Source organism: Scyliorhinus torazame, chromosome 5, assembly GCF_047496885.1.
Source record: "Scyliorhinus torazame isolate Kashiwa2021f chromosome 5, sScyTor2.1, whole genome shotgun sequence".
NCBI classification, from domain to species: Eukaryota; Metazoa; Chordata; class Chondrichthyes; order Carcharhiniformes; family Scyliorhinidae; genus Scyliorhinus; species Scyliorhinus torazame.
The window spans coordinates 1,434,106-1,459,426 of NC_092711.1; the positions used below are offsets into that span (position 1 = coordinate 1,434,106).

At 55.8% G+C, this 25,321-nt stretch overlaps 1 protein-coding gene across 1 annotated transcript in view; it reads right to left on the reverse strand.

The window, feature by feature from the left end:
* LOC140422576 (neuroguidin-like) overlaps window positions 1-24,844 on the reverse strand; it is a 24,999-nt gene extending 155 nt beyond the window's left edge. Inside the window, exons 1-6 of the mRNA XM_072507583.1 lie at window positions 24,476-24,844; window positions 21,607-21,678; window positions 13,258-13,395; window positions 6,951-7,035; window positions 6,639-6,691; window positions 1,444-1,561 (exon numbers count right to left, since the gene is read on the reverse strand). Of these exons, the coding sequence (XP_072363684.1) occupies window positions 1,444-1,561; window positions 6,639-6,691; window positions 6,951-7,035; window positions 13,258-13,395; window positions 21,607-21,678; window positions 24,476-24,517 (508 nt within the window). The 5' untranslated portion in view covers window positions 24,518-24,844. The remainder of the gene's footprint in view (window positions 1-1,443; window positions 1,562-6,638; window positions 6,692-6,950; window positions 7,036-13,257; window positions 13,396-21,606; window positions 21,679-24,475) is intronic.
* Between the last annotated feature and the right edge of the window lie 477 nt (window positions 24,845-25,321).

Genomic DNA, 25,321 nt, shown 5'->3' on the forward strand with positions numbered 1-25,321 from the left:
GGGGGGAGGGGGGGCGGGGTCGAGGCGAGGGGGCGGGGTCGAGGCGAGGGGGGCGGGGTCGAGGCGAGGGGGCGGGGTCGAGGCGAGGGGGCGGGGTCGAGGCGAGGGGGCGGGGTCGAGGCGAGGGGGCGGGGTCGAGGCGAGGGGGCGGGGTCGAGGCGAGGGGGCGGGGTCGAGGCGAGGGGGCGGGGTCGAGGCGAGGGGGCGGGGGTCGAGGCGAGGGGGCGGGGTCGAGGCGAGGGGGCGGGGTCGAGGCGAGGGGGCGGGGTCGAGGCGAGGGGGCGGGGTCGAGGCGAGGGGGCGGGGTCGAGGCGAGGGGGCGGGGTCGAGGCGAGGGGGGCGGGGTCGAGGCGAGGGGGCGGGGTCGAGGCGAGGGGGCGGGGTCGAGGCGAGGGGGCGGGGTCGAGGCGAGGGGGGCGGGGTCGAGGCGAGGGGGCGGGGTCGAGGCGAGGGGGCGGGGTCGAGGCGAGGGGGCGGGGTCGAGGCGAGGGGGGCGGGGTCGAGGCGAGGGGGCGGGGTCGAGGCGAGGGGGCGGGGTCGAGGCGAGGGGGCGGGGTCGAGGCGAGGGGGCGGGGTCGAGGCGAGGGGGCGGGGTCGAGGCGAGGGGGCGGGGTCGAGGCGAGGGGGCGGGGTCGAGGCGAGGGGGCGGGGTCGAGGCGAGGGGGCGGGGTCGAGGCGAGGGGGCGGGGTCGAGGCGAGGGGGCGGGGTCGAGGCGAGGGGGCGGGGTCGAGGCGAGGGGGCGGGGTCGAGGCGAGGGGGCGGGGTCGAGGCGAGGGGGCGGGGTCGAGGCGAGGGGGCGGGGTCGAGGCGAGGGGGCGGGGTCGAGGCGAGGGGGCGGGGTCGAGGCGAGGGGGCGGGGTCGAGGCGAGGGGGCGGGGGTCGAGGCGAGGGGGCGGGGTCGAGGCGAGGGGGCGGGGTCGAGGCGAGGGGGCGGGGTCGAGGCGAGGAGGGGGCGGGGTCGAGGCGAGGGGGGCGGGGTCGAGGCGAGGGGGGGCGGGGTCGAGGCGAGGGGGCGGGGTCGAGGCGAGGGGGCGGGGTCGAGGCGAGGGGGCGGGGTCGAGGCGAGGGGGCGGGGTCGAGGCGAGGGGGCGGGGTCGAGGCGAGGGGGCGGGGTCGAGGCGAGGGGGCGGGGTCGAGGCGAGGGGGGCGGGGGTCGAGGCGAGGGGGCGGGGTCGAGGCGAGGGGGCGGGGTCGAGGTGAGGGGGCGGGGTCGAGGTGAGGGGGCGGGGTCGAGGTGAGGGGGCGGGGTCGAGGTGAGGGGGCGGGGTCGAGGTGAGGGGGCGGGGCGAGGGGGCGGGGTCGAGGCGAGGGGGCGGGATCGAGGCGAGGGGGGTGGGGTCGAGGTGAGGGGGCGGGGTCGAGGTGAGGAGGGGGATGTAGAGGTGAGGAAGGGGATGTAGAGGTGAGGACGGGGAGGTAATGGTGGCTGACACGATACTGACCGTAGTGCATTGGCACCAGGCGAGGGGGGATGTAGATCTTCTTCGATTTCAAGCCAGACTCCTTCTTGCGAAGCGGGTCACCTTCCCCCTCCTCACTATCCACCTCGTCCTCCTCAATCTGGAGGCAAAACGCCAAGACAGGAACGAGTCCATCAACACTCGCCACGCAACCCAAACCGGTCTATGCCCTCAGTCAGGTCATCCCACAGTCCGAACTGAGACACGTGTAATCGCACTGTCAGAGGGTCAGTACTGAGGGAGTGCCGCACTGTCAGAGGGTCAGTACTGAGGGAGCGCCGCACTGTCAGAGGGTCAGTACTGAGGGAGCGCTGCACTGTCAGAGGGTCAGTACTGAGGAAGTGCCGCACTGTCAGAGGGTCAGTACTGAGGGAGTGCCGCACTGTCAGAGGGTCAGTACTGAGGGAGCGCTGCACTGTCAGAGGGTCAGTACTGAGGGAGTGCTGCACTGTCAGAGGGTCAGTACTGAGGGAGCGCTGCACTGTCAGAGGGTCAGTACTGAGGGAGTGCCGCACTGACAGAGGGTCAGTACTGAGGGAGTGCCGCACTGTCAGAGGGTCAGTACTGAGGGAGCGCCGCACTGTCAGAGGGTCCGAACTGAGACACGTGTAATCGCACTGTCAGAGGGTCAGTACTGAGGGAGTGCCGCACTGTCAGAGGGTCACTACTGAGGGAGCACCGCACTGTCAGAGGGTCAGTACTGAGGGAGTGCCGCACTGTCAGAGGGTCAGTACTGAGGGGAGCGCCGCACTGTCAGAGGGTCAGTACTGAGGGAGTGCCGCACTGTCAGAGGGTCAGTACTGAGGGAGTGCCGCACTGTCAGAGGGTCAGTACTGAGGGAGCGCCGCACTGTCAGAGGGTCAGTACTGAGGGAGTGCCGCACTGTCAGAGGGTCAGTACTGAGGGAGTGCTGCACTGTCAGAGGGTCAGGACTGAGGGAGTGCCGCACTGTCAGAGGGTCAGTACTGAGGGAGCGCCGCACTGTCAGAGGGTCAGTACTGAGGGAGCGCCGCACTGTCAGATGGGTCAGTACTGAGGGAGTGCCGCACTGGCATAGGGTCAGTACTGAGGGAGCGCCGCACTGTCAGAGGGTCAGTACTGAGGGAGCGCCGCACTGTCAGAGGGTCAGTACTGAGGGAGTGCCGCACTGTCAGAGGGTCAGTACTGAGGGAGCGCCGCACTGTCAGAGGGTCAGTACTGAGGGAGTGCCGCACTGTCAGAGGGTCAGTACTGAGTGAGTGCCGCACTGTCAGAGGGTCAGTACTGAGGGAGTGCTGCACTGTCAGAGGGTCAGTACTGAGGGAGTGCCGCACTGTCAGAGGGTCAGTACTGAGGGAGTGCCGCACTGTCAGAGGGTCAGTACTGAGGGAGTGCCGCACTGTCAGAGGGTCAGTGCTGAGGGAGTGCCGCACTGTCAGAGGGTCAGTACTGAGGGAGTGCCGCACTGTCAGAGAGTCAGTACTAAGGGAGTGCCGCACTGTCAGAGGGTCAGTACTGAGGGAGTGCCGCACTGTCAGAGGGTCAGTACTGAGGGAGTGCCGCACTGTCAGAGGGTCAGTACTGAGGGAGTGCCGCACTGTCAGAGGGTCAGTACTGAGGGGGGCGCCGCACTGTCAGAGGGTCAGTACTGAGGGAGCGCCGCACTGTCAGAGGGTCAGTACTGAGGGAGTGACGCACTGTCAGAGGGTCAGAACTGAGGGAGCGCCGCACTGTCAGAGGGTCAGCATTGAGGGAGTGTTGCACTGTCAGAGGGTCAGTACTGAGGGAGCGCCGCACTGTCAGAGGGTCAGTACTGAGGGAGTGCCGCACTGTCAGAGGGTCAGTACTGAGGGAGCACCGCACTGTCATAGGGTCAGTACTGAGGGAGCACCGCACTGTCAGAGGGTCAGTACTGAGGGAGCGCCGCACTGTCAGAGGGTCAGTACTGAGGGAGTGCCGCACTGTCAGAGGGTCAGTACTGAGGGAGTGCCGCACTGTCAGAGGGTCAGTACTGAGTGAGTGCCGCACTGTCAGAGGGTCAGTACTGTGGGAGTGCCGCACTGTCAGAGGGTCAGTACTGAGGGAGTCCTGCACTGTCAGAGGGTCAGTACTGAGGGAGTGCCGCGCTGTCAGAGGGTCAGTACTGAGGGAGCGCCGCACTGTCAGAGGGTCAGTACTGAGGGAGTGCCGCACTGTCAGAGGGTCAGTACTGAGGGAGCGCCGCACTGTCCATAGGGTCAGTACTGAGGGAGCGCCGCACTGTCAGAGGGTCAGTACTGAGGGAGTGCCGCACTGTCAGAGGGTCAGTACTGAGGGAGTGCCGCACTGTCAGAGGGTCAGTACTGAGGGAGTGCCGCACTGTCAGAGGGTCAGTACTGAGTGAGTGCCGCACTGTCAGAGGGTCAGTACTGAGGGAGTGCTGCACTGTCAGAGGGTCAGTACTGAGGGAGTGCCGCACTGTCAGAGGGTCAGTACTGAGGGAGTGCCGCACTGTCAGAGGGTCAGTACTGAGGGAGTGCCGCACTGTCAGAGGGTCAGTACTGAGGGAGTGCCGCACTGTCAGAGGGTCAGTACTGAGGGAGTGCTGCATTGTCAGAGGGTCAGTACTGAGGGAGTGCCGCACTCTCAGAGGGTCAGTACTGAGGGGGTGCCGCACTGTCAGAGGGTCAGTACTGAGGGAGTGCCGCACTGTCAGAGGGTCAGTGCTGAGGGAGTGCAGCACTGTCAGAGGGTCAGTACTGAGGGAGCGCCGCACTGTCAGAGGATCAGTACTGAGGGAGTGCCGCACTGTCCGAGGGTCAGTACTGAGGGAGTGCCGCACTGTCAGAGGGTCAGTACTGAGGGAGTGCCGCACTGTCAGAGGGTCCGTACTGAGGGAGTGCCGCACTGTCAGAGGGGCAGTACTGAGGGAGTGCCGCACTGTCAGAGGGTCAGTACTGAGGGAGTGCCGCACTGTCAGAGGGTCAGTACTGAGGGAGTGCCGCACTGTCAGAGGGTCAGTACTGAGGGAGAGCCGCACTGTCAGAGGGTCAGTACTGAGGGAGTGCTGCACTGTCAGAGGGTCAGTACTGAGGGAGTGCTGCACTGTCAGAGGGTCAGTATTGAGTGAGTGCCGCACTGTCAGAGGGTCAGTACTGAGGGAGTGCCGCACTGTCAGAGGGTCAGTACTGAGGGAGTGCCGCACTGTCAGAGGGTCAGTACTGAGGGAGTGCCGCACTGTCAGAGGCTCAGTACTGAGGGAGTGCCGCACTGTCAGAGGGTCAGTACTGAGGGTGTGCTGCACTGTCAGAGGGTCAGTACTGAGGGAGTGCCGCACTGTCAGAGGGTCAGTACCGAGGGAGTGCTGCACTGTCAGAGCGTCAGTACAGAGGGAGCGCCGCACTGACAGAGGGTCAGTACTGAGGGAGTGCTGCACTGTCAGAGGGTCAGTACTGAGGGAGTGCCGCACTGTCAGAGGGTCAGTACTGAGGGAGCGCCGCACTATCGGAGCGTCAGTACTGAGGGAGTGCCGCACTGTCAGAGGGTCAGTACTGAGGGAGTGCCGCACTGTCAGAGGGTCAGTACTGAGGGAGTGCCGCACTGTCAGAGGGTCAGTACTGAGGGAGTGCCGCACTGTCAGAGTGTCAGTACCGAGGGAGTGCTGCACTGTCAGAGGGTCAGTACAGAGGGAGTGCTGCACTGTCAGAGGGTCAGTACTGAGGTAGTGCCGCACTGTCAGAGGGTCAGTACTGAGGGAGTGCCGCACTGTCAGAGGGTCAGTACTGAGGGAGTGCCGCACTGTCAGAGGGTCAGTACTGAGGGAGTGCCGCACTGTCAGAGGGTCAGTACAGAGGGAGCGCCGCACTATCGGAGGGTCAGTACTGAGGGAGTGCCGCACTGTCAGAGGGTCAGTACTGAGGGAGCACCGCACTGCCAGAGGGTCAGTACTGAGGGAGTGCCGCACTGCCAGAGGGTCAGTACTGAGGGAGCGCCGCACTGTCAGAGGGTCAGTACTGAGGGAGTGCCGCACTGTCAGAGGGTCAGTACTGAGGGAGTGCCGCACTGTCAGAGGGTCAGTACTGAGGGAGTGCCGCGCTGTCAGAGGGTCAGTATTGAGGGAGTGCTGCACTGTCAGAGGGTCAGTACTGAGGGAGTGCCGCACTGTCAGAGGGTCAGTACTGAGGGAGTGCCGCACTGTCAGAGGGTCAGTACTGAGGGAGTGCCGCACTGTCAGAGGGTCAGTACTGAGGGAGTGCCGCACTGTCAGAGGGTCAGTACTGATGGAGCGCCGCACTGTCAGAGGGTCAGTACTGAGGGAGTGCCGCACTGTCAGAGGGTCAGTACTGAGGGAGTGTTGCACTGTCAGAGGGTCAGTACTGAGGGAGTGCCGCACTGTCAGAGGGTCAGTACTGAGGGAGCGCCGCACTGTCAGAGGGTCAGTACTGAGGGAGTTCCGCACTGTCAGAGGGTCAGTACTGAGGGAGCGCCGCACTGTCAGAGGGTCAGTACTGAGGGAGTGCCGCACTGTCAGAGGGTCAGTACTGAGTGAGTGCCGCACTGTCAGAGGGTCAGTACTGAGGGAGTGCCGCACTGTCAGAGGGTCAGTACTGAGGGAGTGCCGCACTGTCAGAGGGTCAGTACTGAGGGAGCGCTGCACTGTCAGAGGGTCAGTACTGAGGGAGTGCCGCACTGTCAGAGGGTCAGTACTGAGGGAGTGCCGCACTGTCGGAGGGTCAGTACTGAGGGAGCGCTGCACTGTCAGAGGGTCAGTACTGAGGGAGTGCCGCACTGACAGAGGGTCAGTACTGAGGGAGCGCTGCACTGTCAGAGGGTCAGTACTGAGGGAGTGCTGCACTGTCAGAGGGTCAGTACTGAGTGAACGCCGCACTGTCAGAGGGTCAGTACTGAGGGAGTGCCGCACTGTCAGAGGGTCAGTACTGAGGGAGTGCCGCAATGTCAGAGGGTCAGTACTGAGGGAGCGCCGCACTGTCAGGGGGCCAGTACTGAGGGAGCGCCGCACTGTCAGGGGGTCAGTACTGAGGGAGCGCCGCACTGTCAGAGGGTCAGTACTGAGGGAGCGCCGCACTGTCAGAGGGTCAGTACTGAGGGAGTGCCGCACTGTCAGAGGGTCAGTACTGAGGGAGCGCCGCACTGTCAGGGGGTCAGTACGGAGGGAGTGAGTCGAGGTTGCTACCCGAGGCGTGTTTGGAAGGGCTCACCTGACTGATCATGTTGCCTGGGTTGGGTTTGAAGGTCAACGGATTGTCCGCTCCTGAAAGATGAGAATGTCAGATTACCCCGGAGCAAACAGCGACACGACCCACGTTCCCAATGTGGAGGCTGCGCGCGGCGTTCCAGATGTGGCCTCAACGGCACCCCGTCCACGCGCTCGGTGTCCTCCCCGCAGCTTGCATTCCCGCCCCAGCGCGCTCAGCAAATCGGGAGCGAGGGAAGAAAGACTGAGGCAAAGAGAGAGACGGAGAGAAAGCGAGAGCGAGAGACGGACTGACATCCCCCCCCCCCCCACTTACCAAGAGTTCCGGTGAGGGCTGTTTTCACAAGTTTATCAATCTGATAGCGTAGCTTGTGATCCGTCGCTCTCATTTTCTCGAGAACCTGGGGATGATGGTGAGGTGATATCAACGGAGAATTCAATTAGATTCCAGTCTGTAACTCACTCCCGGGTATCTGTTATTCTGTATATAAACCACCCGGTACCCCTCGATTAGATTCCAGTCAGTAACTCACTCCCGGGTATCTGTTATTCTATATATAAACCACCCCGAACCCCTCGATTAGATTCCAGTCTGTAACTCACTCCCGGGTATCTGTTATTCTATATATAAACCACCCCGAACCCCTCGATTAGATTCCAGTTTGTAACTCACTCCCGGATATCTGTTATTCTATATATAAACCACCCCGAACCCCTCGATTAGATTCCAGTCTGTAACTCACTCCCGGATATCTGTTATTCTATATATAAACCACCCCGAACCCCTCGATTAGATTCCAGTCTGTAACTCACACCCGGGTATCTGTTATTCTACATATAAACCACCCTGAACCCCTCGATTAGATTCCAGTCTGTAACTCACTCCCGGGTATGTGTTATTCTATATATAAACCACCCCGAACCCCTCGATTAGATTCCAGTTTGTAACTCACTCCCGGGTATCTGTTATTCTATATATAAACCACCCCGAACCCCTCGATTAGATTCCAGTCTGTAACTCACACCCGGGTATCTGTTATTCTACATATAAACCACCCTGAACCCCTCGATTAGATTCCAGTCTGTAACTCACTCCCGGGTATGTGTTATTCTATATATAAACCACCCCGAACCCCTCGATTAGATTCCAGTTTGTAACTCACTCCCGGGTATCTGTTATTCTATATATAAACCACCCAGAACCCCTCGATTAGATTCCAGTCTGTAACTCACTCCCAGTTATCTGTTATTCTATATATAAACCATCCCGAACCCCTCGATTAGATTCCAGTCTGTAACTCACTCCCGGGTATCTGTTATTCTCTATATAAACCACCCCGAACCCCTCGATTAGATTCCAGTCTGTAACTCACTTCCGGGTATCTGTTATTCTATATATAAACCACCCCGAACCCCTCGATTAGATTCCAGTCTGTAACTCACTCCCGGGTATCTGTTATTCTATAGATAAACCACCCCGAACCCCTCGATTAGATTCCAGTCTGTAACTCACTCCCGGGTATCTGTTATTCTCTATATAAACCACCCCAAACCCCTCGATTAGATTCCAGTCTGTAACTCACTCCCGGGTATCTGTTATTCTATATATAAACCACCCTGAACCCCTCGATTAGATTCCAGTCTGTACCTCACTCCCGGGTATCTGTTATTCTATATATAAACCACCCCGAACCCCTCGATTAGATTCCAGTCTGTAACTCACTCCCAGGTATCTGTTATTCTATATATAAACCACCCCGAACCCCTCGATTAGATTCCAGTCTGTAACTCACTCACGGGTATCTGTTATTCTACATATAAACCACCCTGAACCCCTCGATTAGATTCCAGTCTGTAACTCACTCCCGGGTATCTGTCATTCTATATATAAACCACCCTGAACCCCTCGATTAGATTCCAGTCTGTATCTCACTCACGGGTATATGTTATTCTATATATAAACCACCCTGAACCCCTCGATTAGATTCCAGTCTGCAACTCACTCCCGGGTATCTGTAATTCTATATATAAACCACCCCAAACCCCTCGATTAGATTCCAGTCTGTAACTCACTCCCGGGTATCTGTTATTCTATATATAAACCACCCCGAACCCCTCGATTAGAGTCCAGTCTGCAACTCACTCCCGGGTATCTGTTATTCTATATATAAACCACCCCGAACCCCTCGATTAGATTCCAGTCTGTAACTCACTCCCGGGTATCTGTTATTCTATATATAAACCACCCCGAACCCCTCGATTAGATTCCAGTCTGTAACTCACTCCCGGGTATCTGTTATTCTATATATAAACCACCCCGAACCCCTCGATTAGACTCCAGTCTGCAACTCACTCCCGGGTATCTGTTATTCTATATATAAACCACCCCGAACCCCTCGATTAGATTCCAGTCTGTAACTCACTCCCGGGTATCTGTTATTCTATATATAAACCACCCCGAACCCCTCGATTAGATTCCAGTCTGTATCTCACTCCCGGGTATCTGTTATTCTATATATAAACCACCCCGAACCCCTCGATTAGATTCCAGTCTGTAACTCACTCCCGGGTATCTGTTATGCTATATATAAACCACCCCGAACCCCTCGATTAGATTCCAGTCTGTAACTCACTCCCGGGTGTCTGTTATTCTATATATAAACCTCCCCGAACCCCTCGATTAGATTCCAGTCTGTAACTCACTCCCGGGTATCTGTTATTCTATATATAAACCTCCCCGAACCCCTCGATTAGATCCCAGTCTGTAACTCACTCCCGGGTATCTGTTATTCTATATATAAACCACCCCGAACTCCTTGATTAGATTCCAGTCTGTAACTCACTCCCGGGTATCTGTTATTCTATACATAAACCACCCCAAACCCCTCGATTAGATTCCAGTCTGTAACTCACTCCCGGGTATCTGTTATTCTGTATATAAACCACCCCGAACCCCTCGATTAGATTCCAGTCTGTAACTCACTCCCGGGTATCTGTTATTCTATATATAAACCACCCCAATCCCCTCGATTAGATTCCAGTCTGTAACTCACTCCCGGGTATCTGTTATTCTATATATAAACCACCCCGAACCCCTCGATTAGGTTCCAGTCTGTAACTCACTCCCGGGTATCTGTTATTCTATATATAAACCACCCCGAACCCCTCGATTAGATTCCAGTCTGTAACCCACTCCCGGGTATCTGTTATTCTATATATAAACCACCCCGAACCCCTCGATTACATTCCAGTCTGTAACTCACTCCCGGGTATCTGTTATTCTGTATATAAACCACCCCGAACCCCTCGATTACATTCCAGTCTGTAACTCACTCCCGGGTATCTGTTATTCTATATATAAACCATCCCGAACCCCTCGATTAGATTCCAGTCTGTAACTCACTCCCGGGTATCTGTTATTCTATATATAAACCACCCCGAACCCCTCGATTAGATTCCAGTCTGTAACTCACTCCCGGGTATCTGTTATTCTGTATATAAACCACCACGAACCCCTCGATTAGATTCCAGTCTGTAACTCACTCCCGCGTATCTGTTATTCTATATATAAACCACCCCGAACCCCTCGATTAGATTCCAGTCTGTAACTCACTCCCGGGTATCTGTTATTCTATATATAAACCATCCCGAACCCCTCGATTAGATTCCAGTCTGTAACTCACTCCCGGGTATCTGTTATTCTATATATAAACCATCCCGAACCCCTCGATTAGATTCCAGTCTGTAACTCACTCCCGGGTATCTGTTATTCTATATATAAACCACCCAGAACCCCTCGATTAGATTCCAGTCTGTAACTCACCCCCGGGAATCTGTTATTCTATATATAAACCACCCCGAACCCCTCGATTAGACTCCAGTCTGCAACTCACTCCTGGGTATCTGTTATTCTATATATAAACCACCCCGAACCCCTCGATTAGATTCCAGTCTGTAACTCACTCCTGGGTATCTGTTATTCTATATATAAACCTCCCCGAACCCCTCGATTAGATTCCAGTCTGTAACTCACTCCCGGGTATCTGTTATTCTATATATAAACCACCCCAAACCCCTCGATTAGATTCCAGTCTGTAACTCACTCCCGGGTATCTGTTATTCTATATATAAACCACCCCGAACCCCTCGATTAGATTCCAGTCTGTAACTCACTCCCGGGTATCAGTTATTCTGTATATAAACCACCCCGAACCCCTCGATTAGATTCCAGTCTGTCACTCACTCCCGGGTATCTGTTATTCTATATATAAACCACCCCGAAACCCTCGATTAGATTCCAGTCTGTCACTCACTCCCGGTTATCTGTTATTCTATATATAAACCACGCTGAACCCCTCGATTAGATTCCAGTCTGTAACTCACTCCCGAGTATCTGTTATTCCATATATAAACCACCCCGAACCGCTCGATTAGATTCCAGTCTGTAACTCACTCCCGGGTATCTGTTATTCTATATATAAACCATCCCGAACCCCTCGATTAGATTCCAGTCTGTAACACACTCCCGGGTATCTGTTATTCTATATATAAACCATCCCGAACCCCTCGATTAGATTCGAGTCTGTAACTCACTCCCGGGTATCTGTTATTCTATATATAAACCACACCGAACCCCTCGAATAGATTCCAGTCGGGAACTCACTCCTAGGTATCTGTTATTCTATATACAAACCTCACCGAAGCGCTCGATTAGATTCCAGTCTGTAACTCGCTCACGGGTATCTGTTATTCTATATATAAACCAACCCGAACCCCTCGATAAGATTCCAGTCTGTAACTCACTCCCGGGTATCTGTTATTCTATATATAAACCACCCTGAACCCCTCGATTAGATTCCAGTCTGTAACTCACTCCCGGATATCTGTTATTCTATATATAAACCACCCCGAACCCCTCGATTAGATTCCAGTCTGTCACTCACTCCCGGTTATCTGTTATTCTATATATAAACCACGCTGAACCCCTCGATTAGATTCCAGTCTGTAACTCACTCCCGGGTATCTGTTATTCCATATATAAACCACCCCGAACCCTTCGATTAGATTCCCGTCTGTAACTCACTCCCGGGTATCTGTTATTCTATATATAAACCATCCCGAACCCCTCGATTAGATTCCAGTCTGTAACTCACTCCCGGGTATCTGTTATTCTATATATAAACCATCCCGAACCCCTCGATTAGATTCCAGTCTGTAACTCACTCCCGGGTATCTGTTATTCTATATATAAACCACCCGGAACCCCTCGATTAGATTCCAGTCTGTAACTCACTCCCGGGTATCTGTTATTCGATATATAAACCACCCCGAACCCCTCGATTAGATTCCAGTCTGTAACCCACTCCCGGGTATCTGTTATTCTATTTCTAAACCAGCCCGAACCCCTCGATTAGATTCCAGTCTGTAACTCACCCCTGGGTATCTCTTATTCTATATATAAACCACCCTGAACTCTTCGATTAGATTCCAGTCTGTAACTCACTCCCAGGTATCTGTTATTCCATATATAAACCATCCCGAACCCCTCGATTAGATTCCAGTCTGTATCTCACTCCCGGGTATCTGTTATTCCATATATAAACCACCCCGAACCCCTCGATTAGATTCCAGTCTGTAAATGACCCCCGGGAATCTGTTATTCTATATATAAACCACCCCGAACCCCTCGATTAGACTCCAGTCTGTAACTCACTCCCGGGTATCTGTTATTCTATATATAAACCACCCCGAACCCCTCGATTAGATTCCAGTCTGTAACTCACTCCTGGGTATCTGTTATTCTATATATAAACCTCCCCGAACCCCTCGATTAGATTCCAGTCTGTAACTCACTCCCGGGTGTCTGTTATTCTATATATAAACCACCCCAAACCCCTCGATTAGATTCCAGTCTGTAACTCACTCCCGGGTATCTGTTATTCTATATATAAACCACCCCGAACCCCTCGATTAGATTCCAGTCTGTAACTCACTCCCGGGTATCTGTTATTCTATATATAAACCACCCCGAACACCTCGATTAGACTCCAGTCTGTGACTCACTCCCGGGTATCTGTTATTCTATATATAAACCACCCCGAACCCCTCGATTAGATTCCAGTCTGTAACTCACTCCCGGGTATCAGTTATTCTATGTATAAACCACCCCGAACCCCTCGATTAGATTCCAGTCTGTAACTCACTCCCGGGTATCTGTTATTCTATATATAAACCACCCTGAACCACTCGATTAGATTCCAGTCTGTAACTCACTCCCGGGTATCTGTTATTCTATATATAAACCACCCTAAACCCCTCGATTAGATTCCAGTCTGCAACTCACTCCCGGGTATCTGTTATTCTATACATAAACCACCCTGAACCACTCGATTAGATTCCAGTCTGTAACTCACTCCCGGGTATCTGTTATTCTATATATAAACCACCCCGAACCCCTCGATTAGATTCCAGTCTGTAACTCACTCCCGGGTATCTGTTATTCTATATATAAACCACCCCGAACCCCTCGATTAGATTCCAGTCTGTAACTCACTCCCGGGGATGTTATTCTGTATATAAACCACCCCGAACCCTCGATTCGATTCAGCTTCCTGATATCTTACCGTCCGAATCTCCACCAGTCGGAGCACAGCTGGTTCCGCCCGGAGGCTCGTGCCGGTAATTTTATTCCGGATGACGTGAGCCAGATCTGACAGGTACATCGCCAACATCTGATTTTTCACCTCGAGAAAGCTGAGGCCCTGCGGAAGGACGGTTCTCTCATTAGTTTATTCCTTCCCCTGGCTCCCCATCCCAGTGATCGCTGACCTCCATCGCCCCTCTCCGCCCCCCCATTACTAATCCCTCCCCAACCCCCGTCTGCATCAATGGCTCTGAAGTGGAGATGGTCGATCGCTTTACGTTCCTGGGGGTCACCATCACCAACAGTCTGTCCTGGTCCACTCACGTTGATGCAACAGTCAAGAAAGCCCAACAAATTCTCCACTTCCAACAGAAGCTAAAGAAATTTGGCATGTCTGCATCGACTCTCTCAAACTTCTACAGATGTGCGATAGAGAGCATCCTATCCGGCTGCATCACAGCCTGGTATGGCAACTGCTCGGTCCAAGATCGCAAGAAACTGCAGAGTGTGGTGAACTCAGCCCAGCGCATCACACACGCTTGCCACCCCCACATTGATTCTGTCTACACCTCCCGCTGCCTCAGGAAGGCAGACAGCATTATCAGAGACCCCTCCCACCCAGGCACTGCCTTCTTCCAGACCCTTCCACCAGGCAGAAGGTACAGAAGTCTGAAGACCCGTACATCCAGACACAGGAACAGCCTCTTCCCCACAGCTACTAGACTCCTCAACGACTCCCCCCTCGGTCTGATCTGTTCCCTGTAAGAACACTATTCACGACGCCCTATGCTGCTCTTGCTCATGTATTGTTTTGTTTGGCCCCTTGTTCCGCACTGTAACCAATCAGTGTTTGTCGATGTACCATTTGTCAATGTTCCCTGTTGATTATTCTTGTGTCAACTGTGTACGTACTGTGTACGTTCCCTCGGCCGCAGGAAAATACTTTTCACTGTACTTCGGTACGTGACAATGAATCAAATCTCTGTCCGCCACCCTCCGCCCTCCACCCCTCCCCTCCGCCTCTCCCCCGCTCTCTCCGCCTCTCTCTCGCGCTCCCCGTCTCTCTCGCGCTCTCGCTCTATCTCTCTATCTCTCTCGCTCTATCTCTCTCGCTCTATCTCTCTCGCCCGCTCTCTCTCGCTCTATCTCTCTCGCCCCCTCTCTCTCGCTCTATCTCTCTCTCGCTCTCTCTCGCTCTATCTCTCTCTCTCGCCCGCTCTCTCTCGCCCGCTCTCTCTCGCCCGCTCTCTCTCGCCCGCTCTCTCTCGCTCTCTCTCTCTCGCCCGCTCTCTCTCGCTCTCTCTCTCTCGCCCGCTCTCTCTCGCCCGCTCTCTCTCGCCCGCTCTCTCTCGCCCGCTCTCTCTCGCTCTCTCTCTCTCGCCCGCTCTCTCTCGCCCGCTCTCTCTCGCCCGCTCTCTCTCGCCCGCTCTCTCGCCCGCTCTCTCGCCCGCTCTCTCTCGCTCTCTCTCTCTCGCCCGCTCTCTCTCGCCCGCTCTCTCTCGCCCGCTCTCTCGCCCGCTCTCTCTCGCCCGCTCTCTCTCGCCCGCTCTCTCTCGCCCGCTCTCTCTCGCCCGCTCTCTCTCGCCCGCTCTCTCTCGCCCGCTCTCTCTCGCCCGCTCTCTCTCGCTCTCTCTCTCTCGCTCTCGCCCGCTCTCTCTCGCTCTCTCTCTCTCGCTCTCGCCCGCTCTCTCTCGCTCTCTCTCTCTCGCCCGCTCTCTCTCGCTCTCTCTCTCTCGCCCGCTCTCTCTCGCCCGCTCTCTCTCGCCCGCTCTCTCTCGCCCGCTCTCTCTCGCCCGCTCTCTCTCGCCCGCTCTCTCTCGCCCGCTCTCTCTCGCCCGCTCTCTCTCGCCCGCTCTCTCTCGCCCGCTCTCTCTCGCCCGCTCTCTCTCGCCCGCTCTCTCTCGCCCGCTCTCTCTCGCCCGCTCTCTCTCGCCCGCTCTCTCTCGCCCGCTCTCTCTCGCCCGCTCTCTCTCTCTCTCTCTCGCCCGCTCTCTCTCTCTCTCTCTCGCCCGCTCTCTCTCTCTCTCTCGCCCGCTCTCTCTCTCTCTCTCGCCCGCTCTCTCTCTCTCTCTCGCCCGCTCTCTCTCTCTCTCTCGCCCGCTCTCTCTCTCTCTCTCGCCCGCTCTATCTCTCTCTCTCGCCCGCTCTCTCTCTCTCGCCCGCTCTCTCTCTCGCCCGCTCTCTCTCTCTCGCCCGCTCTCTCTCTCTCGCCCGCACTCTCTCTCGCCCGCACTCTCTCTCTCGCCCGCTCTCTCTCTCTCGCCCGCTCTCTCTCTCTCGCCCGCTCTCTCTCTCTCGCCCGCTCTCTCTCTCTCGCCCGCTCTCTCTCTCTCGCCCGCTCTCTCTCTCTCGCCCGCTCTCTCTCTCTCGCCCGCTCTCTATCTCTCGCCCGCTCTCTATCTCTCGCCCGCTCTCTATCTCTCGCCCGCTCTCTATCTCTCGCCCGCTCTCTATCTCTCGCCCGCTCTCTATCTCTCGCCCGCTCTCTATCTCTCGCCCGCTCTCTATCTCTCGCCCGCTCTCTATCTCTCGCCCGCTCTCTATCTCTCGCCCGCTCTCTATCTCTCGCCCGCTCTCTATCTCTCGCCCGCTCTCTATCTCTCGCCCGCTCTCTATCTCTCGCCCGCTCTCTATCTCTCGCCCGCTCTCTATCTCTCGCCCGCTCTCTATCTCTCGCCCGCTCTCTATCTCTCGCCCGCTCTCTATCTCTCGCCCGCTCTCTATCTCTCGCCCGCTCTCTATCTCTCGCCCGCTCTCTATCTCTCGCCCGCTCTCTATCTCTCGCCCGCTCTCTATCTCTCGCCCGCTCTCTATCTCTCGCCCGCTCTCTATCTCTCGCCCGCTCTCTATCTCTCGCCCGCTCTCTATCTCTCGCCCGCTCTCTATCTCTCGCCCGCTCTCTATCTCTCGCCCGCTCTCTATCTCTCAAACAAAGAACAAAGAACAAAGAAATGTACAGCACAGGAACAGGCCCTTCGGCCCTCCAAGCCCGTGCCGACCATACTGCCCGACTAAACTACAATCTTCTACACTTCCTGGGTCCGTATCCTTCTATTCCCATCCTATTCATATATTTGTCAAGATGCCCCTTAAATGACCCTATCGTCCCTGCTTCCACTACCTCCTCCGGTAGCGAGTTCCAGGCACCCACTACCCTCTGCGTAAAAAACTTGCCTCGTACATCTACTCTAAACCTTGCCCCTCTCACCTTAAACCTATGCCCCCTAGTAATTGACCCCTCTACCCTGGGGAAAAGCCTCTGACTATCCACTCTGTCTGTGCCCCTCATAATTTTGTATACCTCTATCAGGTCGCCCCTCAACCTCCTTCGTTCCAGTGAGAACAAACCGAGTTTATTCAATCGCTCCTCATAGCTTATGCCCTCCATACCAGGCAACATTCTGGTAAATCTCTTCTGCACCCTCTCTAAAGCCTCCACATCCTTCTGGTAGTGTGGCGACCAGAATTGAACACTATACTCCAAGTGTGGCCTAACTAAGGTTCTATACAGCTGCAACATGACTTGCCAATTCTTATACTCAATGCCCCGGCCAATGAAGGCAAGCATGCCGTATGCCTTCTTGACTACCTTCTCCACCTGTGTAGCCCCTTTCAGTGATCTGTGGACCTGTACTCCTAGATCTCTTTGACTTTCAATACTCTTGAGGGTTCTACCATTCACTGTATATTCCCTACCTGCATTAGCCCTTCCAAAATGCATTACCTCACATTTGTCCAGGTTAAACTCCATCTGCCATCTCTCCGCCCAAGTCTCCAGACAATCTAAATCCTGCTGTATCCTCAGACAGTCCTCATCGCTATCCGCAATTCCACCAACCTTTGTGTCGTCTGCAAACTTACTAATCAGACCAGTTACATTTTCCTCCAAATCATTTATATATACTACAAAGAGCAAAGGTCCCAGCACTGATCCCTGTGGAACACCACTGGTCACAGCCCTCCAATTAGAAAAGCATCCCTCCATTGCTACCCTCTGCCTTCTATGGCCTAGCCAGTTCTGTATCCACCTTGCCAGTTCACCCCTGATCCCGTGTGACTTCACCTTTTGTACTAGTCTACCATGAGGGACCTTGTCAAAGGCCTTACTGAAGTCCATATAGACAACATCTACTGCCCTACCTGCATCAATCATCTTAGTGACCTCCTCGAAAAACTCGATCAAGTTAGTGAGACACGACCTCCCCTTCACAAAACCGTGCTGCCTCTCACTAATACGTCCATTTGCTTCCAAATGGGAGTAGATCCTGTCTCGAAGAATTCTCTCCAGTAATTTCCCTACCACTGAAGTAAGGCTCACCGGCCTGTAGTTCCCGGGATTATCCCTGCCACCCTTCTTAAACAGAGGAACAACATTGGCTATTCTCCAGTCCTCCGGGACATCCCCTGAAGACAGCGAGGATCCAAAGATTTCTGTCAAGGCCTCAGCAATTTCCTCTCCAGCCTCCTTCAGTATTCTGGGGTAGATCCCATCCGGCCCTGGGGACTTATCTACCTTAATATTTTTTAAGACACCCAACACCTCGTCTTTTTGGATCACAATGTGACCCAGGCTATCTACACCCCCTTCTCCAGACTCAACATCTACCAATTCCTTCTCTTTGGTGAATACTGATGCAAAGTATTCATTTAGTACCTCGCCCATTTCCTCTGGCTCCACACATAGATTCCCTTGCCTATCCTTCAGTGGGCCAACCCTTTCCCTGGCTACCCTCTTGCTTTTTATGTAAGTGTAAAAAGCCTTGGGATTTTCCTTAACCCTATTTGCCAATGACTTTTCATGACCCCTTCTAGCCCTCCTGACTCCCTGCTTAAGTTCCTTCCTACTTTCCTTATATGCCACACAGGCTTCGTCTGTTCCCAGCCTTTTAGCCCTGACAAATGCCTCCTTTTTCTTTTTGACGAGGCCTACAATATCATTCGTCATCCAAGGTTCCCGAAAATTGCCATATTTGTCTTTCTTCCTCACAGGAACATGCCTGTCCTGTATTCCTATCAACTGACACTTGAAAGCCTCCCACATGTCAGATGTTGATTTGCCCTCAAACATCCGCCCCCAATCTATGCTCTTCAGTTCCCGCCTAATATTGTTATAATTAGCCTTCCCCCAATTTAGCACATTCATCCTCGGACCACTCTTATCCTTGTCCACCAGTACTTTAAAACTTACTGAATTGTGGTCACTGTTACCGAAATGCTCCCCTACTGAAACATCTACCACCTGGCCGGGCTCATTCCCCAATACCAGGTCCAGTACCGCCTCTTCCCTAGTTGGACTGTTTACATATTGTTTTAAGAAGCCCTCCTGGATGCTCCTTACAAACTCTGCCCCGTCTAAGCCCCTGGCACTAAGTGAGTCCCAGTCAATATTGGGGAAGTTGAAGTCTCCCATCACCACAACCCTGTTGTTTTTACTCTTTTCCAAAATCTGTCTACCTATCTGCTCCTCTATCTCCCGCTGGCTGTTGGGAGGCCTGTAGTATACCCCCAACATTGTGACTGCACCCTTCTTATTCCTGATCTCTACCCATATAGCCTCACTGCCCTCTGAGGTGTCCTCTCGCTGTATAGCTGTGATACTCTCCTGAACAAGTAGTGCAACTCCGCCTCCCCTTTTACATCCCCCTCTATCCCGCCTGAAACATCTAAATCCTGGAACGTTTAGCTGCCAATCCTGCCCTTCCCTCAACCAGGTCTCTGTAATGGCAACAACATCATAGTTCCAAGTACTAATCCAAGCTCTAAGTTCATCTGCCTTACCCGTAATGCTCCTTGCATTAAAACATATGCACTTCAGGCCACCAGACCCGCTGTGTTCAGCAACTTCTCCCCGTCTGCTCTGCCTCAGAGCCACACTGTCCATATTCCCTAGTTCTCCCTCAACGCTCTCACCTTCTGACCTATTGCTCCCGTGCCCACCCCCCTGCCATACTAGTTTAAACCCTCCCGTGTGACACTAGCAAATCTCGCGGCCAGGATATTTATGCCTCTCCGGTTTAGATGCAACCCGTCCATCTTATACAGGTCACACCTGCCCCGGAAGAGCTCCCAGTGGTCCAGATAACCGAAACCCTCCCTCCTACACCAGCTGTTTAGCCACGTGTTTGTCTGCTCTATCTTCCTATTTCTAGCCTCACTGGCACGTGGCACAGGGAGTAATCCCGAGATTACAACCCTCGAGGTCCTGTCTTTTAACTTTCTGCCTAGCTCCCTGAACTCCTGCTGCAGGACCTCATGCCTCTTCCTGCCTATGTCGTTAGTACCAATATGTACAACGACCTCTACCTGTTTGCCCTCCCCCTTCAGGATTCCCTCTACCCGTTCGGAGACATCCTGGACCCTGGCACCAGGGAGGCAACATACCATCCTGGAGTCTCTTTCACGTCCACAGAAGCGCCTATCTGTTCCCCTGACGATAGAGTCCCCTATAACTATTACTCTTCTGCGCTTTGACCCTCCCTTCTGAACATCAGAGCCAGCCGTGGTGCCACTGCTCTGGCTGCTGCTGTTTTCCCCTGATAGGCTATCCCCCCCGACAGTATCCAAAGGGGTATACCTGTTCGAGAGGGGGACAACCACAGGGGATTCCTGCACTGACTGCCTGCCCTTTCTGGTGGTCACCCATTTCTCTGCCTGCACCTTGGGTGTGACCACACTTACATAACTGCGATCTATGACGCTTTCCGCCACCTGCATGCTCCTAAGTGCATCCAATTGCTGCTCCAACCGAACCATGCGGTCTGTGAGGAGCTGCAGTTGGGTGCACTTTCTGCAGATGAAGCCATCCAGGACGCTGGAAGCCTCCCGGACCTGCCACATCTCACAGTCAGAGCACAGCACCCCTCTAACTGACATTGCGTCAATTAATTAAAATTAAAATTTGTCTTTTTTTTTATAAATACTTTTTTTTTTTTTTAAATTACAAAGTTACTGTCAACTATCTGTTTCCTAGCACTAGATTTCTAATAGAAATGCGATAGCTAACTATAATATCCTCCGATCTCTGGCTTAGATATCCTCTAAATTATAATTAAGTTATTATGTTTAATTAGTTCCCAAATAGTCAAAAAAATTTAGGTTAGAATCCCAACCAGCCACTCAGGTCACAGCTTTTCTGTCCCCCCCGACACACACAATTTGAAAAAAGGTATACAGTAAAAATCACTTGCTTACCTTCTGAGATGTTCTCAGGTTCTCTCGCCCGCTCTCTATCTCTCGCCCGCTCTCTATCTCTCGCCCGCTCTCTATCTCTCGCCCGCTCTCTATCTCTCGCCCGCTCTCTATCTCTCGCCCGCTCTCTATCTCTCGCCCGCTCTCTATCTCTCGCCCGCTCTCGATCTCTCGCCCGCTCTCTATCTCTCGCCCGCTCTCTATCTCTCGCCCGCTCTCTATCTCTCGCCCGCTCTCTATCTCTCGCCCGCTCTCTATCTCTCGCCCGCTCTCTATCTCTCGCCCGCTCTCTCTCTCTCGCCCGCTCTCTCTCTCTCGCCCGCTCTCTATCTCTCGCCCGCTCTCTATCTCTCGCCCGCTCTCTATCTCTCGCCCGCTCTCTATCTCTCGCCCGCTCTCTATCTCTCGCCCGCTCTCTATCTCTCGCCCGCTCTCTATCTCTCGCCCGCTCTCTATCTCTCGCCCGCTCTCTATCTCTCGCCCGCTCTCTATCTCTCGCCCGCTCTCTATCTCTCGCCCGCTCTCTCTCTCTCGCCCGCTCTCTCTCTCTCGCCCGCTCTCTATCTCTCGCCCGCTCTCTATCTCTCGCCCGCTCTCTCTCTCTCGCCCGCTCTCTCTCTCTCGCCCGCTCTCTCTCTCTCTCTCGCCCGCTCTCTCTCTCTCGCCCGCTCTCTCTCTCTCGCCCGCTCTCTCTCTCTCGCCCGCTCTCTCTCTCTCTCTCGCCCGCTCTCTATCTCTCGCCCGCTCTCTATCTCTCGCCCGCTCTCTATCTCTCGCCCGCTCTCTATCTCTCGCCCGCTCTCTATCTCTCGCCCGCTCTCTATCTCTCGCCCGCTCTCTCTCTCTCGCCCGCTCTCTCTCTCTCGCCCGCTCTCTATCTCTCGCCCGCTCTCTCTCTCTCGCCCGCTCTCTCTCTCTCGCCCGCTCTCTCTCTCTCGCCCCGCTCTCTATCTCTCGCCCGCTCTCTATCTCTCGCCCGCTCTCTATCTCTCGCCCGCTCGACAGAGTGACCCCCCGTTCGCCAACTTGGCGGATGTCCTCGTTCAGCTGAGAGCCAGGAAGACCGCCAACCCAGCTCCCTCCCACCATCGCTCTCTCCGTCCATCTCTCCCTCTCCCCCCCCCCCCCCCAACGTTCCCACCTTATCCGTTGGGAGCTCTCCACTGCGGATGTGCCGGACGACATTCCCGACGTGAGCCGATACTGCGGAGAGCTGCGGGAAACAAGGAAAAGGAAAGGAAGGGGGATGAACAAGCGGGTCTGTTCCTAACCGATTCGCGGGTCTCCGGGAGACCATTCAGCCCCCCCACCTCGAGCCTGTTACACAGGAACAGGAGGCGGCCCATTCAGCCCCTCTCCTCGAGTCTGTTACACAGGAACAGGAGGAGGCCCATTCAGCCCCCCCACCTCGGGTCTGTTACACAGGAACAGGAGGAGGCCCATTCAGCCCCCCCCACCTCGAGTCTGTTACACAGGAACAGGAGGAGGCCCATTCAGCCCCCCCACCTCGAGTCTGTTACACAGGAACAGCAGGAGGCCCATTCAGCCCCTCCTCCTCGAGTCTGTTACACAGGAACAGGAGGAGGCCCATTTAGCCCCCCTCCTCGAGTCTGTTACACAGGAACAGGAGGAGGCCCATTCAGCCCCCTCCTCGAGTCTGTTACACAGGAACAGGAGGAGGCCCATTCAGCCCCCTCCTCGAGACTGTTACACAGGAACAGGAGGAGGCCCATTCAGCCCCCACTCCTCGAGTCTGTTACACAGGAACAGGAGGAGGCCCATTCAGCCCCTCCTCCTCGAGTCTGTTACACAGGAACAGGAGGAGGCCCATTCAGCCCCTCGAGTCTGTTACAGAGGAAGAGGAGGAGGCCCATTCAGCCCCCCCTCCTCGAGTCTGTTACACAGGAACAGGAGGAGGCCCATTCAGCCCCCCCTCCTCGAGTCTGTTACACAGGAACAGGAGGAGGCCCATTCAGCCCCTCGAGTCTGTTACACAGGAACAGGAGGAGGCCCATTCAGCCCCTCCTCGAGTCTGTTACACAGGAACAGGAGGTGGCCCATTCAGCCCCCCCCTCCTCGAGTCTGTTACACAGGAACAGGAGGAGGCCCATTCAGCCCCTCCTCCTCGGGGCAGTTACACAGGAACAGGAGGAGGCCCATTCAGCTCCTCGAGTCTGTTACACGGGAACAGGAGGAGGCCCATTCAGCCCCTCGAGTCTGTTACACAGGAACAGGAGGAGGCCCATTCAGCCCCCCCTCCTCGAGTCTGTTACACAGGAACAAGAGGAGGCCCATTCAGCCCCTCGAGTCTGTTACACAGGAACAGGAGGCCGCCCATTCAGCCACTCCTCCTCGAGTCTGTTACACAGGAACAGGAGGAGGCCCATTCAGTCCCTCGAGCCTGTTACACAGGAACAGGAGACCCATTCAGCCCCCCCTCCTCGAGTCTGTTACACAGGAACAGGAGGAGGCCCATTCAGTCCCTCGAGCCTGTTACACAGGAACAGGAGACCCATTCAGCCCCCCCCTCCTCGTGTCTGTTACACAGGAACAGGAGGAGGACCATTCAGCCCCCCCTCCTCGAGTCTGTTACACAGGAACAGGAGGAGGCCCATTCAGCCCCCTCCTCGAGTCTGTTACAGAGGAACGGGAGGCCCATTCAGCCACTCCTCCTCGAGTCTGTTACACAGGAACAGGAGGAGGCCCATTCAGCCCCCTCCTCGAGTCTGTTACACAGGAACAGGAGGAGGCCCATTCAGCCCCTCGAGTCTGTTACACGGGAACAGGAGGGAGCCCATTCAGCCCCCTCCTCGAGTCTGTTACACAGGAACAGGAGGAGGCCCATTCAGCCCCCTCCTCGTGTCTGTTACACAGGAACAGAGGAGGCCCATTCAGCCCCTCGAGCCTGTTACACAGGAACAGGAGGGAGCCCATTCAGCCCCCTCCTCGAGTCTGTTACACAGGAACAGGAGGAGGCCCATTCAGCCCCTCGAGCCTGTTACACAGGAACAAGAGGGGGCCCATTCAGCCCCCCCACCTCGAGTCTGTTACACAGGAACAGGAGGAAGCCCATTCAGCCCCCTCCTCGAGTCTGTTACACAGGAACAAGAGGGGGCCCATTCAGCCCCTCGAGTCTGTTACACAGGAACAGGAGGAGGCCCATTCAGCCCCCCCACCTCGAGTCTGTTACACAGGAACAGGAGGAGGCCCATTCAGTCCCCCCCTCCTCGAGTCTGTTACACAGGAACAGGAGGGGGCCCATTCAGCCCCTCGAGCCTGTTACACAGGAACAGGAGGAGGCCCATTCAGCCCCTCCTCCTCGAGTCTGTTACACAGGAACAGGAGGAGGTCCATTCAGCCCCTCCTCCTCGAGTCTGTTACACAGGGACAGGAGGAGGCCCATTCAGCCCCCCCTCCTCGAGTCTGTTACACAGGAACAGGAGGAGGTCCATTCAGCCCCTCCTCCTCGAGTCTGTTACACAGGAACAGGAGGAGGCCCATTCAGCCCCCCCCTCCTCGAGTCTGCTACACAGGAACAGGAGGAGGCCCATTCAGCCCCCCCTCCTCGAGTCTGTTACACAGGAAGAGGAGGAGGCCCATTCAGACCCCCCCTCCTCGAGTCTGTTACACAGGAACAGGAGGAGGCCCATTCAGCCCCCCCTCCTCGAGTCTGTTACACAGGAACAGGAGGAGGCCCATTCAGCCCCTCGAGTCTGTTACACAGGAACAGGAGGAGGCCCATTCAGCTCCTCGAGTCTGTTACACAGGAACAGGAGGAGGCCCATTCAGACCCCCCTCCTCGAGTCTGTTACACAGGAACAGGAGGAGGCCCATTCAGCCCCTCATTGGAGGCGGTCACACCGGGAAAGGCCCTTCGGCCCATCGCACCCCTACTAGCCCACTCCACAAATCCCCCCTCAGGGCCTCTCCAGAGCCTCAGGACGGCCTGAGGCGGGGGGGGAGGAGTCCCCCGGGTCCCCCCGGCCTCAGAGCCCCGGTCCCGGGCCCACCTGTTGGGTCAGAGCCCCGAGCGCCGCCGCTGCCGCTTCCATCGCACAGGGGGCCCGGAACTGGAGGCGGCGACTTCCGCTGTCCGGGCGGACCGACTTCCGGCGGTGCACACTGTTCCCCGGATCCGGAAGAGCCGGCCCGCGCCCGGAAGTGACGGCGAGGGCCCGGAAGTGACGGCGCGCGTCCGGCCTGCCTTCCTCCCCGCTGGCGGCCGCCCACCGGAAATGACGGAATTCCCCCTTCGCGGCCGCCCGTCCGTCCACCGTGACGCCGGCCCACGAGGGCGACTTCCGGTTACCACCCCACCGGAAGTTGCCCCTTTTGAGTGACAGGCGTCGTTGAGGCTGCGGGTGGCCGAGCGAAAGCGCCTCCGGAGTGGACATGTTTGGCACATTGGGCCCTTCCAGGTGCCCACCTGCCTCTCAGCAGTGACGCCGGCCCACGAGGGGGGACTTCCGGTTACCTCCCCACCGGAAGTGGCCCCCTTTGATTGACAGGGGTTGTTGAGGCTGCGGGTGGCCGAGCGAAAGCGCCTCCGGAGTGGACATGTTTGGCACATTGGGCCCTTCCAGGTGCCCACCTGCCTCTCAGGTGTTTCTTTACAGGGAGAACATGGCCCCAACTCCAACTGTTTCAATCCAAGCATTTTTCTCATCCAGCCACGCTTTAGAGCCTCCTTTATAATAAATATTTAATTCCAAACTTTTTTGGATGAAGAAACGAATGTCAAAGAAGGACGAAACAGTCCCTCGACACCCCCAATATCGCCCCTCCTCCCCGCCTCGACACCCCCATCGCCCCTCCTCCGCCTCGACTCCCCCAATATCGCCCCCTCCTCCCGGCCT